The sequence below is a fragment of the Gymnodraco acuticeps genome, unplaced genomic scaffold (genome assembly GCF_902827175.1).
Source record: "Gymnodraco acuticeps unplaced genomic scaffold, fGymAcu1.1, whole genome shotgun sequence".
In the NCBI taxonomy this organism is placed as follows: domain Eukaryota; kingdom Metazoa; phylum Chordata; class Actinopteri; order Perciformes; family Bathydraconidae; genus Gymnodraco; species Gymnodraco acuticeps.
Genome location: NW_022989944.1, coordinates 190,001 through 205,507, shown reverse-complemented (window position 1 = coordinate 205,507; position 15,507 = coordinate 190,001). Strand labels below are relative to the sequence as shown.

The following is a 15,507-nucleotide window of genomic DNA, read 5'->3' as shown; positions in this document are numbered from 1 at the left end:
CATAGTCTCCTGGTGAAATTGTTACGTAAATGTGTGTGTCATCTGCATAGCTATGGTAACTTATTTTGTTGTTCTTCATTATCTGAGCCAGTGGTAGCATGTAGATGTTAAAGAGAAGAGGCCCCAAGATGGAGCCTTGAGGTACCCCACATGTCATATTTGTCAACTCAGATGTGTATTTACCTATAGAAACAAAGTTGTTTCTGTCCTTTAAGTAGGATTCAAACCAATTTAGAACTGTTTCCGAAAGTCCCACCCAGTTCTCCAGTCGGTCTAGTAATATGCTGTGGTCAACAGTGTCAAACGCAGCACTGAGATCTAATAATACTAACACTGAAGTTCTGCCACTGTCTGTGTTTAAGTGGATGTCATTAAAGACCTTTACAAGAGCAGTCTCAGTGCTGTGGTTTGGACGAAAGCCTGACTGGAACACATCAAAACAGTTATTTAAATGCAAGAAATTACTCAACTGTTGAAAAACAACTTTTTCAATGATTTTACCTAGAAATGGGAGGTTTGATATGGGCCTGTAATTGTTCATTACTGAAGCATCTAGATTATTCTTTTTTAAGAGCGGTTTAATGACTGCAGTTTTCAGGGCCTGTGGAAAAATACCTGAGTGAAGAGATTTGTTTACTATATGAAGTAGATCTGAGGCCATGCAAGGCAAAACATCTTTGAAAAATCCTGTTGGAATAATATCAAGGCAGCAGGAGGAGGATTTCAGAAGTTGAATAATGTCCTCTAGGTTTTTATCATTAATCTGATGGAATTGTGTCATGGTGTTTGAATTGATGTTAGGTGAACACAGAAACAACACATTTGCTGTTCCTGATGCAGAGGCACTGACTGCTTGTCTGATTTTCTGAATTTTGTCAGTGAAAAAGGAGGCAAAATCATTGCACGCCCTGGTGGATAGAAATTCAGAGGCTACTGACACTGGCACGTGCGTTGTTTTTGTTTTTGGTAATGATGTCAGAGAAGAACGATTGTCGTGCGTTTTTCAATTCCAAATTATAAAGGCCAAGTCTCTCTTTATAGATTTGAAAGTGAACCTGGAGATTTGTTTTTCGCCACCTGCGTTCAGCTTTTCGACATTCTCTTTTTTCTGTTTTCACGGTCATGGCCTTTCTCCATGGAGATATTTTCTTGCCAGACACTTCCTTTACCTTAGTTGGAGCAATGGCATCTATAACATTTTGAATTTTTGAATTAAAATGATCTACTAGCTCATTTACTGAGATGTTAGCAGGGGCAAGTGTGGAAGAAAAATTCTGAGTAAACATTTCTCTAGTATTTTCAGTTAAATATCGCTTTGTGGTTACCTCTTTTTGAACATTTTTGTGAACAGAAATAGAGCTCTCAAAGAAAACACAGGAATGGTCAGAGAGTGCAACATCAGTCACCACAACCTTAGAGATATTCAGACCCTTTGAGATAATTAAGTCCAGAGTGTGCCCCTTATTGTGCGTGGGCTCCGTCACATGCTGAGTCAGTCCATAGCTATCAAGAACACAAAACAGTTCTTTAGCCCCTCTGTCCTGGGGGTTGTCAACATGGATGTTAAAATCACCAACAATGACTAGACGGTCAAAGTCAATACACACTATAGACAGCAGTTCAGTAAAGTCATCAAAAAAGCTTGCACAGTATTTGGGTGGTCTATAGATATTTAGGAACAGAGCTCGAGAGGAGCATTTCAGCTGAAGGGCCACATATTCAAAAGAATCAAAGTTTCCATACGATGTCTTCCTGCATTGAAGGGAATCATTGAACAGAATAGCAACTCCACCCTCTTTCTTATGCATTCTTTCCTGACTCATAAAACTAAAGTTGGGAGGGGTTGATTCGATAAGAACAGCTGCACTGTTATTTTGTTCAATCCAAGTTTCTGTTAAAAACATAAAATCGAGATTGTGCTCAGTGATAAAATCATTGATTAAAAATGTTTTTCCTGCCAAAGACCTGACATTTAATAAAGCTAGTTTAAGTTTGTTAAACACACTATCAGTCATGTTTTTTGTAACAAGCTGTGGCTGACATGGAATCACTGCTAAATTAGATAAACTCACACAAACGTTTGAGCGCTTCCTGTTTCTAAGATGATTCACCGCTCTTTAGATAAACTAAAGGATGAAACTCACTAGCATGATTTACAAATCATGATAATATAATATAGATTATTTCAAAAGTATCTCCCTGGTTCCCTTGACAAAAAGCTAATGGGATTTTCCATTGGATTTTCGGAATATTGCAGAAAATAAGCTCTGATGGCAAACAAATGTTTATGATACTTACATGTTTCGTACCACAGGATAATTTCCATATATTAACACCACACGCTATAAAGAAACTACATCACGGTCACATGACTTCACATCACCACCGCTAAACTAAAGGTGGCTAATGTTGGGCTATAAAGGAACTACAGCACGGTCACATGACTTCACGTCACCACCGCTAAGCTAAAGGCGGCTAATGTTGGGCTATAAAGGAACTACAGCACGGTCACATGACTTCTCGTCACCACCGCTAAGCTAAAGGTGGCTAATGTTGGGCTATAAAGGAACTAAATCAAGGTCACATGACTTCACACCACCACTAAGCTAAAGGTGGCTAATGTTGAGCTATAAAGCAACTACATCAAGGTCACATTACTTCACGTCACCACCACTAAGCTAAAGGTGGCTAATGTTGCGCTATAAAGGAAGTACATCAAGGTCACATTACTTCACTTCACCACCGCTAAGCTAAAGGTGGCTAATGTTGGGTAACTTGGGGATGATCCAGGCTTGCAGAAAGTAAACCAGAAGTTAAAGCACATTTCCGTGGTGGCCATTTGGTGGTACTACAACTTCAGTGTTTCTCTGTGACATCATTTGGTTGCTAAAAAAAACTTTTGAATGCAAATTAATTTCCAGGTTTTAGGACTCATTCCTGCACCACTCTATTTAATGTTCACTAAAGTCTAAATATGCTTGGTGAGCAGTCAACAGAACGTTCAAATGCACCATTGTTTTGTAAACTGAATATACTTTTACTGTATTATTTTAAAAAGTCTCTTACTCTCTTACTATTTCCAATTCAAAGTTTTTAACAGTGTGAATCTTGTTTTTGCAATTCACAAAATATTAATAAATGTGGTTATCAAACTGCTTTTTGTCTCCAATTATTCTGACAATCATTTAACAGAATTTAACACTTATAGGTGGGGTATGTAATTTATTTCAGAAACACTTTTTGTTATATTCCATGGAATGCTCTTAACATCCCGATAGCAATGAATATATGAAATGCTTTGACAATAAATACATTAAAAAATGTCATATGTGGAAGCCGTGGCGCTGTAAATAGCATGACCAATCATCTGAGCCGGCCCGGCTAAAATAACTGGATGGCCTACCTGCTTGTCAGCTTTCCATCTCGTGCACAAATTTATCTCGTGCCCTCATTGGTCATGTGCGCGTTCGTGTGTGTTGGAGGAGGGGCTCTGTGAGGAAGTGGCAGATTTTTTCCGGCTGTGTATTTTCAAATTCTAGCGCACTCGAGCTGGTTTCTCCAAAATTACCTACCCCACCTTTAATCAACTACTTTTTACTCCTTATGACTAATGGGGGAAACAAAAACATCAATAATTGGTCGGAAATCAAGTTTAATAGTGTACAAATCATTGTTATTGTCATCGATGATGAAAAATAACAGTAGCAAAAAATAAAACAGCCTTAGACATACAGAGCATTATTGGAAACATATTTACACATCATATCTCACGCTTTAAGGCAGTTGCATTTGGGGAAACCAGAGCAGATATTACCCCAAGTGGGTGGATTTTGAATTTATGGAAAATGGCAAATTTCATACATACATACTAGGTTAGTGGAAACTGAGATTGATGCATTTAAGGTGGACCGAATAAAACTCCTTTGAAAGATATAAGAAAACCTTTAACTGTGAAAACAATAATGTAGTGTAAGAGTTTATATTTGATTTTGGCATTACACTTTTTAAACCAGTTTTGTGTCTTCGTAATCCTAAATAATTATAAAAAAAGCTGTAGTATTTTATCTTATATATAATCATATAGTCTTATCATTAGATTACAAATACATCTGCCACAGAGGAATGGATTTTTTTTACCACATTTGGTCACTCTGTTTTTGGCACATTATATAAAGTAAGACCAGAGCAGAAAATAGAAAAGAAAAATAAAATAACAAAAAAAACTAAGAATAAACTCGCCCCTTTTTATCCAACATAAATGTACAAAAACAAACAAAAAAATACCACAGATTTTATTATTCAACCTGCTAGAAATAATGATAGATCTTCATTTATCATGGCGTCTTATATCCTAAGGCACATCTTGTTCAGTTAGCACCACAAAAGGTCTTAATCTGTAGAAATACAGCCCAAAATCTGGGTTGAAAACGGTCTCAAATACAGCCGTTATTTACCTGAGTTTGCCTTTTACTATGAAAACACCTGACAGCAAACTCAATTAAACAATGATAGTATTTGAGAGTATTAACAGGTTTATCTTGAGCTAAATATACACTAGCAGCTTGAATCTGATGTCAAATATTACAACATCTGTGACTAAAAATAAATCAGATTTCAGCAGCGAGGGGATGTCCAGCTGAGGGTTTTTTGGGGGTCGGTCAGGGAAAAGCTTCTAGTGTCCTTCTCACGCCGTCTTCTTGCGTAACACGAAGTAAATGATGGAGGAGATGAAGGTGATGGCGAAGGCGATCCACGCCAAGATGAAGCAGTGACCGTACCAGCCGTCATTCTCGTCCTGGTGGAAACTGTCGGTGTAGATGGCGGCTGCGATCATGATGCAAAGACCTGCAAGGAAAGGAGACGAGGAGGTGAGTGAGGAGGAGTGGAGAGGTACTCAGATCGCTGAATTAAGTCAAGAAACCTATACTAAAAACTAGTAAACTACAACTGTTTTGCACACTATTAATTGCTCCATAGCTTCTCTTGGACTTAAAATCACACTGTTACATTTAGATATTCAGTTTAATATGTAATACTCCTTCCCTCACATTACATGTTACTTGTTAGACGCTTTTATCCAAAGCGACAAACATACTCCCCACAGGAGCAATTTGGGGTGAAGTGTCTTGCCCAGGGACACAACAACATGTTGACTGCAGTGGGGTTTGAACCTGTGCCCCTCTGATACGAACACCAACACACTAGTCCACTGCGCCACAGCCTCACATACTTATGTATATATAATAACTTGCTTTATACTTTGTTAATTTGTCATTTCCACATGTATATTTTTCGACTTTCTTGTTTATTTTTAGTCTTTTTATTTGTATTGTACAATGCCATTTCTTTTTATGCTACTGCAACACAAACATTTCCCAAATTTGGATCAATAAAGTACTAACTTATTATCTTATTAACCTGATAGAGACCGGATACACAAATTATCCATGATTACGACATTCTTATGTTTTTTTTAATATATTTGATAATTCTTGAAACAGTTAGATTCATTTTTATAGATGTATTAGTTTATCACTTGTTTTTTTAATGTAACATCTCAATCTGAACTAAAGCTATAAAATAAATACAGTGGAGTAAAAATTGTGCTTTTATTTTATTTATTTATCATTTGCTTATGTGATATGTTTTGGTTTTACAGGGGGGAGTGTACAAATGCAACAACACACATACTCGTGTATTTTGCATTATGTTCGGGAACATTAGATGAACTATAAAGTAGCATTAAATAGAAATACTCAAGTACAGGGACCTAAAAGTAGTATTTTTTTGTAATTCAACATGTATATTTTCTACTTGTTTTTAAATGGTATTTTATTTCTATTGAGATGTTTACATGTTGGAATGTTTATTTCTAATCTTTTAAATGTTTGTGCACAATGGAGTTTCTTTTTATGCTGCTGCCTGCAACGCAAACATTTCCCAAATTGGGATCAATAAAGTACTTTTTATCTTGATTTCAGTACTTGAGTAAATGTACCCTTCCCCCACAGAGTAACAGAGATACTCACAGGCGAGGAGCTGGAAAGCGCCGGAGATGGTGAACCTCTGTCCTTTCTCCAGAGTGAACAGCTGAGCCACAAACACAAAGATTCCAATGATGGAGAAAATACAGGCGAGAACCGAGCTGGCTTGCACCGCCTGGAGGTAATCTGTAGGGGGCGACAGAGAGGGAAAATATGAGTGAAAACGTGTGTGTGAGAGGGAGGAGTGTCACTGAAATATGTGCTAAACATCACACTGACACACCCAGGAAACTGTTACTCTGCAGTGACACCGTGTTCTGGTCACATCTGGTCAGAATGGCAGGAATGTGGCGTTCAAACACCATAAATATCTCAGGATTTTGAAACATGCCGAGTATTTTGAAGGTCCAAAAGTTAACATCACTTTACATTAGGTTCAAGATGAAGTCATTTCATTGAGTTCTGCTACGACATTTGACATCTTTGCTTTATGGCAGCGTCATTTTGAGCTATACTGGTCTTGATTTGCAATGCAAAAGGAATTATATGGATAACTGAAAACCCATTGTGTTTTTTGGCAAATCATTTGCATGCCATGTTCTGGAAAGATGCCACATAAAGGGCTGGAATGGTAAGATAACATCACTTGAATGTTTTTCATTTCATTTGAAGAACAGGATGCCTCTGTGCACCAATCGGGATTTCTCAGAATCCAATAAAACAACAACCAGAGAGGCCTCGGCGAAGCAGAGTTTTTCCGTGTTAAACTTTAAAAAATATGCTTAAAGATTACTTTGATTGGTGTCTTTTAGGCATGACTCAATATTTAAGAGAAATACTGTGGATTTGAAGCCAGTTTTCCAGTATCTTTGACAAAACAAGGTTATATCAGAACAAGTTGAACAAACTGGCAAAATCAATAAAACCTTGAGGGCAAACTTTGTTTTTAATTAAGTAAATATGACTTTGTCAAAGTGTAGTACGCATGGAAACAAGTTCTCCTCTTTAAAGGCGGTGTGTTTGACTTACCCTGTGGGTAGTGTGAAGCTGTGGGAAGATCTGTGAGGTTCCACACCCCGCTCGTCTGAATCCACCGAGCCCACACATCAGTGGATATTACGTCAGTCATCCACCAAGCCTAAAACAGGGAAGAAACGAGATGTTACTTTAAAAATCATGGTCCAACTTTGTTACAGCGGTTGCACAAGTATGAAAAACGTTCCTATGAGCTGAATAAAGGTTAATTAATTAATGCTGGAGGGATAATTCAAAGCAGGAGGGTGTGTAAACATAGTGTGTGTTCAACCTGTGTTCTGACTATACTGTATATAAAGAATGGCCAAACTCACAACATGCTTAAGTTTTGCATTTTGGTGCTCGTATTTAGGGTTAGGGTTTACAGACAGTTAACGTTAGGCATTGTTAAGGTTTCCCCAAGTCATCGGACAAGTGTTTTCGCCAAGTTTCGCAAATCTAGGGTTTCAAATTTAGACATGACGTGTTTTGACTGCCACCATCTTGATATTTGGTTGTCGCCATGTTGGTTTTTGGTTGTAGCCATAATGTTTTATTGGAACCAGAGTTAAAACAAGAGGATGGATCTTAAGGAGAACACGGAGATATTTTAAGGCAACCAAAGTATTACAATTAACTTTCATCAACTGGAAAACACAGTGAAAAGGAGCAATCACAGACAACACCAAAACTGGACAACATTGTGATAGCAACTTGTTAATGATAAAGTAGCCACGCCTTAAAGCAGGGGTGCCCAACCAGGGGAGATTCCCAGTCGATCGCGAGATGTGTCTAAAAATAGAACAACAATATTCTGTTTTATCGTTAATGTCCTATAACTTAATCTTCCTGTGCCAGAATAATGCACTTGAACGCACCAAAGCTTTGTGATTGGCCGGCGTGACCCCTGGGCACTATTTCGCTAACATTGTCCATGTCAACAGGAGTGACAGTCCGCACACACACAATTATGGCAGAAGAAAAAAAAAAAAAATATATATATATATAATTTTCACTCCGAGTGGGAGGATGATTATTTTTGTATCTATTCCAATTCAAAGTCCATCTGTCTCATCTGCAATGCGAGCGTGGCTTTATCGAAGAAGGGTCATTTAGGAGCGGCATTTCAAAACAGTGCACAAACGCTACGAGACGGAGTTCCCTCCTAATTCTGCCCTACGCTCCCAAAAGGACAGCTAAATGCACAGCAGTCCATTTTCACCAGGCCCAACAACAAGAGCAAGGCTGCTCCCAGAGCATCTTATCGTGTCAGTCACGTTCTTGCGAAACACATGAAGTCTTTCAAAGATGGCGAAGTTGTGAAAGAAGTATTCCTGGCTGCCGACGCGCTTTTTGGGGACAGTAAAAATAACAGAAGCATTTCAACAGGTTTTTGATATAATAAAAACTCAAGTTAGATACCGTTATTAATCAGCTGTAAGTTTTAGTTTGTTTGAACGTATTCATTATAATTATTGTACAAAATTGTATAATAATGCAAACTTAAATTGATTATAGTCTATTATCAATTCAGGTTAAGAAACTAGTGTTGCTTGCATCCTATTTTAAAAGGCATTTCTTTTTATACTCTACTAAAATGCAACAAAAAAAGGGTTTGATTCTATTAATTTAGTCTTTTTTATTGCACTTTGGCAGCAGATTCCTGTGTAGCTTCAGATCTGAGTTGTCTTATTAGTAAGCCTAATTTATACTTTTGTAGCAACACTATTTTTATATAATGGCAAAGAAAGGGTTCAGAGTCTTTTCTTTTTTTCCTGTGTCATATGTGGCAGCACTGTTCAATGTTTCTTAAACATTACCCACTATGTGTGACGTATGTGACGTGTAAATAAACTCCAACTCCGTATCAACAACACTGTTGTGTGACTTCAGTTAAATACTTGTATGTGTGTAGATTAGAAAGAGGTAAAATAAAGGATCTGCAGTATTTTATGAAGTATTCATCGTACAAAGGTCAGTTGTATACAAGTAGAAGTGTAGGCTACTATTTACCTGGTTGTAGGCTGTCAGTAATGGCTACGCCTCTCTATTTGGACTGGTAGATCTCGGCAGACTGGCAACTTTAAAAGTAGCTCTCGGTTCAAAAAAGGTTGGGCACCCCTGCCTTAAAGGATACCTCACGATAAAGAAAGGGGATCCTTTATGGTCCTAAATTGGTCCATAATTTTTTTCCTCATAGATTTCTACACAATTTGACTTTTTTGTAACCAGTTGATATTGATAACTCAAGACTTTAAACTAGCAATTAGGCGCATTCACACTGCGGTACTTTTCCCACAAAGGTTAATGTGAACTCTTTTATCGCGTTCACACCAAAAAGAGCCGGTACTAAAATTAGTTCATGTGAACCTTTTTACCCCCACGAAAGTCCCTGCTAGAGAGCAGGGACTTTCGTGCGGCTCTCTTGTGAGAAAAGAGCTATATTTCTGATTGGCTGGGCGGATTGCAAACCACGCCCCGTAAAACTCCCAAAAAGTTTTGTGAAGCCGCCATTTTATTATCCTCGCATTAGCATTATTAGCATTAGCATTAGCCCAGCGCAGAAACGCAGAGAGACTAACTTATGGCAACACAAAATAAAACATGGGAGCGGTGTAGATGAGCCAGTCCCCAACTCCGGGGACTTCCGGCCGGGGACTTTGGGCGGCAGTATACGCCGTGAAGTGGTTTGCGGCCTGCCAGTAAGCCCAAAGCAGAAGAAGAACAAGTGACGTCAGCGGCTTCATTTGCCTAATCCTCCCTCAGGGACTTATTCCAGTGTGAACGCGATCTGTACTTAGTTCATGCAAACTAAAGAGTTCACATGAACTAAGTTCACATGAATCTTTGTGGGAAAAGTACTGCAGTGTGAATGCGCCTATTGAGACCAGTTTGGAATGTGTTTACTGAGGTGTTGAATCAAGTGACAAGTAGGGTAAATGTTTTCATAGACTCCTACACAAGTTGACCTCTATTTGAAACCAATGGAGAGTCCACTCAAGGCACAATGTTTTTACTTTATCAGACCCGGATGTTCCCGCTCAGTTATGACATGTATTTAAAAAGCTGCAAGCAAGAGCAACTATTATCAAAGGTAGGAATGCACATCTGCCTGTCACTGTCACATTCCCTGTTTCTCACTCAGGTATGTGCAATATTCACTACATCACAGGCAAGAATCTGACATATTTACATGTTCACTTTCTTAACAACACTAGGGCTAAAATGCACTCAGTGACACCAGGTGACGACACTACATCGGCCCCATCTGTCACCAAGAAATGTCAAAAATGCGGCCCTGAGGAGAACAGAGGCTTGTTGATAGAGTGCAGAAATCCCTCCTAAGACTTTCTGCTGTCTGTCAGCATCGAGGAGAAGCACATAGCTGTGTTTTTAACACTCAAACTAGGGAGGAGGTCAGGGATTATGTAGGGCTGGTCAGGAACTGAGGTAGAAGGTGTGGTTCAGGTGTGTTGAATTAAACTTCCATCACTTTAAAACACAACCAAATGTACTTACATTGTCAATGGTGGCCACCAGGAGGATGATGATGCCTATGATGTGAATGCCAAAGATACCAGCGAGAAGGATCAGCATGATTACGACGATTGCTGGAGAAAGAAAGAATCACAAGAGGAAACTTGTCACACCACTTTATTATGCAGGATAACTGCAGGGCTAACTCGTTCGCTAATAAAACACACACACACACACTGGCAGCTACAGTGAGCAGAACGAGTCAAATGTGGCCAATAACAAAAGGCACTTCCTGTGTGGTTTAACACCCCAGCTCGAAGCATGCACACAGATCTTCATAAACACACTCAAAGCAAGGCGAAAACCTGGCATCCACTCAGGGTGTGGCTTCACAACTTCTAATTACTGAGTTACAGCTCTCACGGTGAAATGCCTGCCAATAGACGGCGAGAAACGCTCTTATCGAGAGGTGTTGATGTACATTTGTGGAAGGAAATCGAAGATACGGTTTGGCGGGAGAAAGAAAGTGTGAAGGAGGGAAGTTTGTGGCGGGGTAGATGAGTTCAGGCTTGTCTCCACTCCTTAAAATAACTGTCAAGAAAACCTGCCATTCTAACGTTAAACCCACGCCCACTTCCCAGGGTTTGAATTACGACACACCGTAACCTCCGCTCTCTCTCACCTGAGGCCTCGTCACTGGTGGCTCTTCTGGCTTTTGACCCACTTTGTGTTGTGGGAACTTTTTTTAGCTAAATAATCCGCAATGGGTGTGTGAACGGAGAGGCACATCTGGAATTAGCTGTTTCTCGACAACGGGTAAAGGAGTGGTCAAGGGCTGGGTCCACACACAGATCATTCTCACGCAACCACACACATGCAATGAGCAACCGGTCGGCTGCACGATATGTCACGCCTGCTGCATCTTTACAAACATCCCCCGCCTTTCACCTGATCCAGAAAGAGTTTTTGAACATTTTCTTATTATTTCGATCTTCTGTCAAATGCTCAAACTGTATGAGCAACTTCAGTGAAGTTAGTTCAACATGTCAGCAGTTGCTTTAATATAAAACACACTTGTGGAATACCTCCAAATTCTTTTTGTTTTGATCTGTGGCGTATTTTCCACCAGGCAGAAACAAATGGGGTCATGTGGCTCAGGTTTGCTAAAAATACAAAAAGCATGCAGTAAAAAAGTCTATTTTTAAAAACAATTAACTTTGTTGTGCTACAGCAGCTGAAAACATGTGGAAAGAAGCCTTTTTGGACACCAGGACAGGAAAGGAGTTACTGTAAAGCCCGTGAAGGTGAACAAGTATTTGAAGGTACACACACACACACACACCTGCATTCATTCAATAAAACCTGCATAATCTTGTTAAAAGACTCTATTTTAAACATTGGAAATATATAAGAGTCCTATAGAGGTATAAATAAGAGTTTTGACTTACTGTTTGCTGCCTGTGTGTCTCCGTCTAATTCCTCCTGCTCTCAGGGATACTGATTTCAGACTCGCACTCTAAATGCACAAAAACTAGTAGCTACCCTTCCGCCCTCTTTTGACCCAGCCCTCTTTTTAAATCCACACCCCAGACAAGCCTCTGGCTGCTTTAAACATAATCCCTGCTCCTCCTCCGACGCTGCCTGTCACACCCGATCTTTCTGTCTACCTCTCTAAGAAAAAAAGAAACTCCAGCCACTATTTCCACTTCTGTGGGCAGGAAATGTAAATGTTTTCCTTTTGTGTTTAGTGTCTCATGCAGTGGTGAGACTAGATTGTTTACTGAAGTCAAAACAGTGATACTATATTGAAGAAGTACTCTGATACAATTCAAAATGTCCTGCTTTACTTAAATTATGTGGCATTCAAAATATACTTGAAGTATCAAAAGTTGAAGTGAACTAAAGCTGTAAAATACATTTGATTATTTCTCTTTTTAGAAGAAGTATCAAGTAGATACATGGAAATACTCGAGTAAAGTACAAGTCATTTAAAACGTTCAGAGGTGGATGAAGTACTCAGATACTTTACTTAAGTATACATAGTAATACTACAGCGTAAACATACTCTGATAGAAGTAAAAGTCCAACATTGAAAACCTTATTAAGTAAAGTAACAACAAGTATTTGCATCAAAATACACAAAAGAAAGAAAAAGTCCTGCTTTCAAAATCTTTCTTTAGTAAAATATGGTTAAAGTACCACAATTAAAAGTATTATATATATTAAACAACTGATGAATTAATGTTTTTACGGCTGCTGGATATCTTAGCCTTTCATTCAATGTTTATTCAAAGTATTTTTAAACATTTTGAAATCAATCTGTGAAGTACAAAATAAATTAATAAAATAATACACAAGTTCCATGTGTCTAAAATCAATGAACAAAAAATAACATGTATAAATGCCTAAAAAAATTACAAAAATAAATGGTCATAAATGAATGAAAACAATTAAATAAAATGCAAATTCATTAATAAAAGGTAGAAAACAAGGTTCAGAGTTTGTCACAAACTACTTAAAAAATAAAAATAAAATAAAAGGCAGAAATAAATAAATAAATAGCTCCATTTCACACAATAAATGTGTATAATGATTAATACAAATAAAACATGAACACCAGCCTTGAGTAGCTGTACTTCCCTCAGCTGGTGAGTACTAGTGACTCACTGACGTGTGAGGGGGGGGGGGGAACTCCCAAAACAGTTCGCATTATTTACAACGATTCCTCGCCCGCTGCCATGGCAACAGACGAGCCAAATCACAACCACAGCGTCTCTGTTTCACATGTAAACAAACAGCCGGAGAGCGTTCCCCATCTCCTCCCTCTTTCCCGCTTTTGTTGCAGAGGGAGGAGGAAGGAGTTTCAGGATGAAGGAATGTTGTTGGTTGTGAGACGAGGGAGAGAGGAAGGGGGGCAAATGAGTGCAAGTTAAGGCATGAGGGAGAAAAGGGAGGGAGGAAGAGAGGAATTTAAAGGGGGGAGGAGGAGGGTGTGCATACTGCTGCAAGGTCATTCATTATTACCATGCTTCATTGTTTCATAGCTGGACATATTTAAAACGACATGCATCCGCTAAGAAAAATAGTCCGTTGTTACCGTTTGAACTAACGTAGCAACGGTACTAGGAACTGCTTCGATAGCGTTTTTGCGGACCTTTTTGATTACAGATTTGAAAACATCGTTGCTTGCTTTAAAAGTAGCACAATTCATTATGTCAAACCTTGGAAAGTATAGATATCCCTGACCTAATACAAAAGTAACTGGCAAGATTAAAAAAATATATCCAAAAAATGTATTATTATGTGTGTTTTCATAATCAATAAAAACCAAGTAGCTAATACTGGAGTGAACGTATGAACTAGCATAACATGGTCAAAAATACTCAGGTGAAATTAAGCTCGGCGCAAGTTCAACCAGGAAGACCGCCTTTACTCATTAATTTACTATTCCTATGTTACTCTCTCTCCTCTCAATAAGTGATCGGGGGCGTCACTCCCAGGCTTAACCAATAATTTCGCTCTATTCTCACAAGCCTATCATAGCGCTCTGCTAACCCTTTTAAATCTCCTCTCCCACCTCTGACAGCTGTCATTTCAGGTGACTCGACGCAACCCTCCTCCACCCCTTTTCACCTCCTGTCCCTCTGAATCCAGGGTCAAGCTAAGCCCCTCCCCTTCAGATCGACCCAACTATCCATTCACCACCACCAGGGTCAAGCCAAGCCACTCCCCTTCAGACCGACCCCAACTACCCATTCAACACCACCAGGGTCAAGCTAAACCCTCCCCTTCAGACCGACCCCAACTATCCATTCACCACCACCAGTGTCTAGACCCCGGGGGGTTTCATCAGATAGGTTCTCCCCTCCCGAATGATACTCCTGCACAACGGAGCCTAATCGCCAAAACTCCATTACATTCATTTGTGTATTCCTGGCAATAAATATGTGTTCTTACATCAAAACCGTCTCTCCTGATTGAAGTACAAGTGCCCAGTGCCGATTCTAGAGTCTGTGGGGGCCCAAGGCAAACATTCACTGGGGGCCCCTCAAACCAGCTTTTCATCACCACGCACAGCCGACAGCCCCCCCCCCCCCCCCCCGGAGCAGAGCAAGGCAACGAAACTTAAGATAAGAAGTAGCATTTTACGGCGCACTATGCATGGGGCCGCTTTGAGGGGGTTTCCCGACATGTCGTTGCAGTAAATTAAAGGGTGTTTGCTGTGGACCTTCTTAATCTACCTTCTATGGGGGCCCCTTTCTGGTCCGGTTCAAGCGAGTACCTCAAATTCAACTAAATTCCTCCGTTACATCTGCTCCTGAACACATCACATGCTCAGTTTGAGGGAGATTTTCTAACTGAGACTCTATTTAATAAACATAATAACATTTAGCTGTTTGTCACGGAGGTCATTGATTATATTTAGTGGTTTCTGAGTGTAAATGTCAGAGGCTCTCTGCTAACCGTGTCTAATAACTCAGAAAGGTCACCATAAACCATCATGCACACACCGAGAATACTTTCCTGAAGAAAAAACAAATCAGGCTCAAATATGAGGATATTTTGTCTGTTTAATCATTCTTTACAGAAATCCAATTTTCTTCTTAGTCTTTGAAGTGGAGCGCATACATAATTGGCAGGTTCAGTATTCAGCAATTATTCCAGAAATACTAGAAAAGTTACATTTTCTGAAGAAAAATGCAAGTTACGTTGAAACTAGCAATTTACAACAATTGAAATGCTATAATTCTGAAATAAGGACTTGATGGACAAAGTGGCAGTAGGAATAAATACATGTAGAGTGAAGGGTCAGGGAGATTGTAACTTTGATAAAAGGGTTTCAACTTTATATTCTGAATTGTGTGGCTTTAATCTCCAACAATATCCAGGTTTTTCACTTGTAAATGTACAACTTTAACCTTGGAAGAAATAAAAAAAGATCTGTCTTAATCTTGAAAATTCTGGCAATTTTTTCAGGAATATTACCCTACCCCCAATTTACAGGAAAACAGATGTAAATACAAACATATTG

The 15,507-nt window shown here is 39.2% G+C and overlaps 1 protein-coding gene across 1 annotated transcript; it reads right to left on the bottom strand.

Moving 5' to 3' along the window:
• Positions 1-3,634: 3,634 nt before the first annotated feature.
• On the bottom strand, positions 3,635-12,063 carry LOC117542520 (epithelial membrane protein 2-like). Its single transcript, XM_034210236.1, has 5 exons — positions 11,924-12,063; positions 10,518-10,609; positions 7,014-7,122; positions 6,030-6,170; positions 3,635-4,845 (listed from the first exon to the last, which is right to left on the bottom strand). Exons 2-5 carry the CDS (start codon positions 10,593-10,595, stop codon positions 4,685-4,687), a joined length of 489 nt encoding a protein of 162 aa, XP_034066127.1. The 5' UTR covers positions 10,596-10,609; positions 11,924-12,063; the 3' UTR covers positions 3,635-4,684.
• Positions 12,064-15,507: the final 3,444 nt, after the last annotated feature.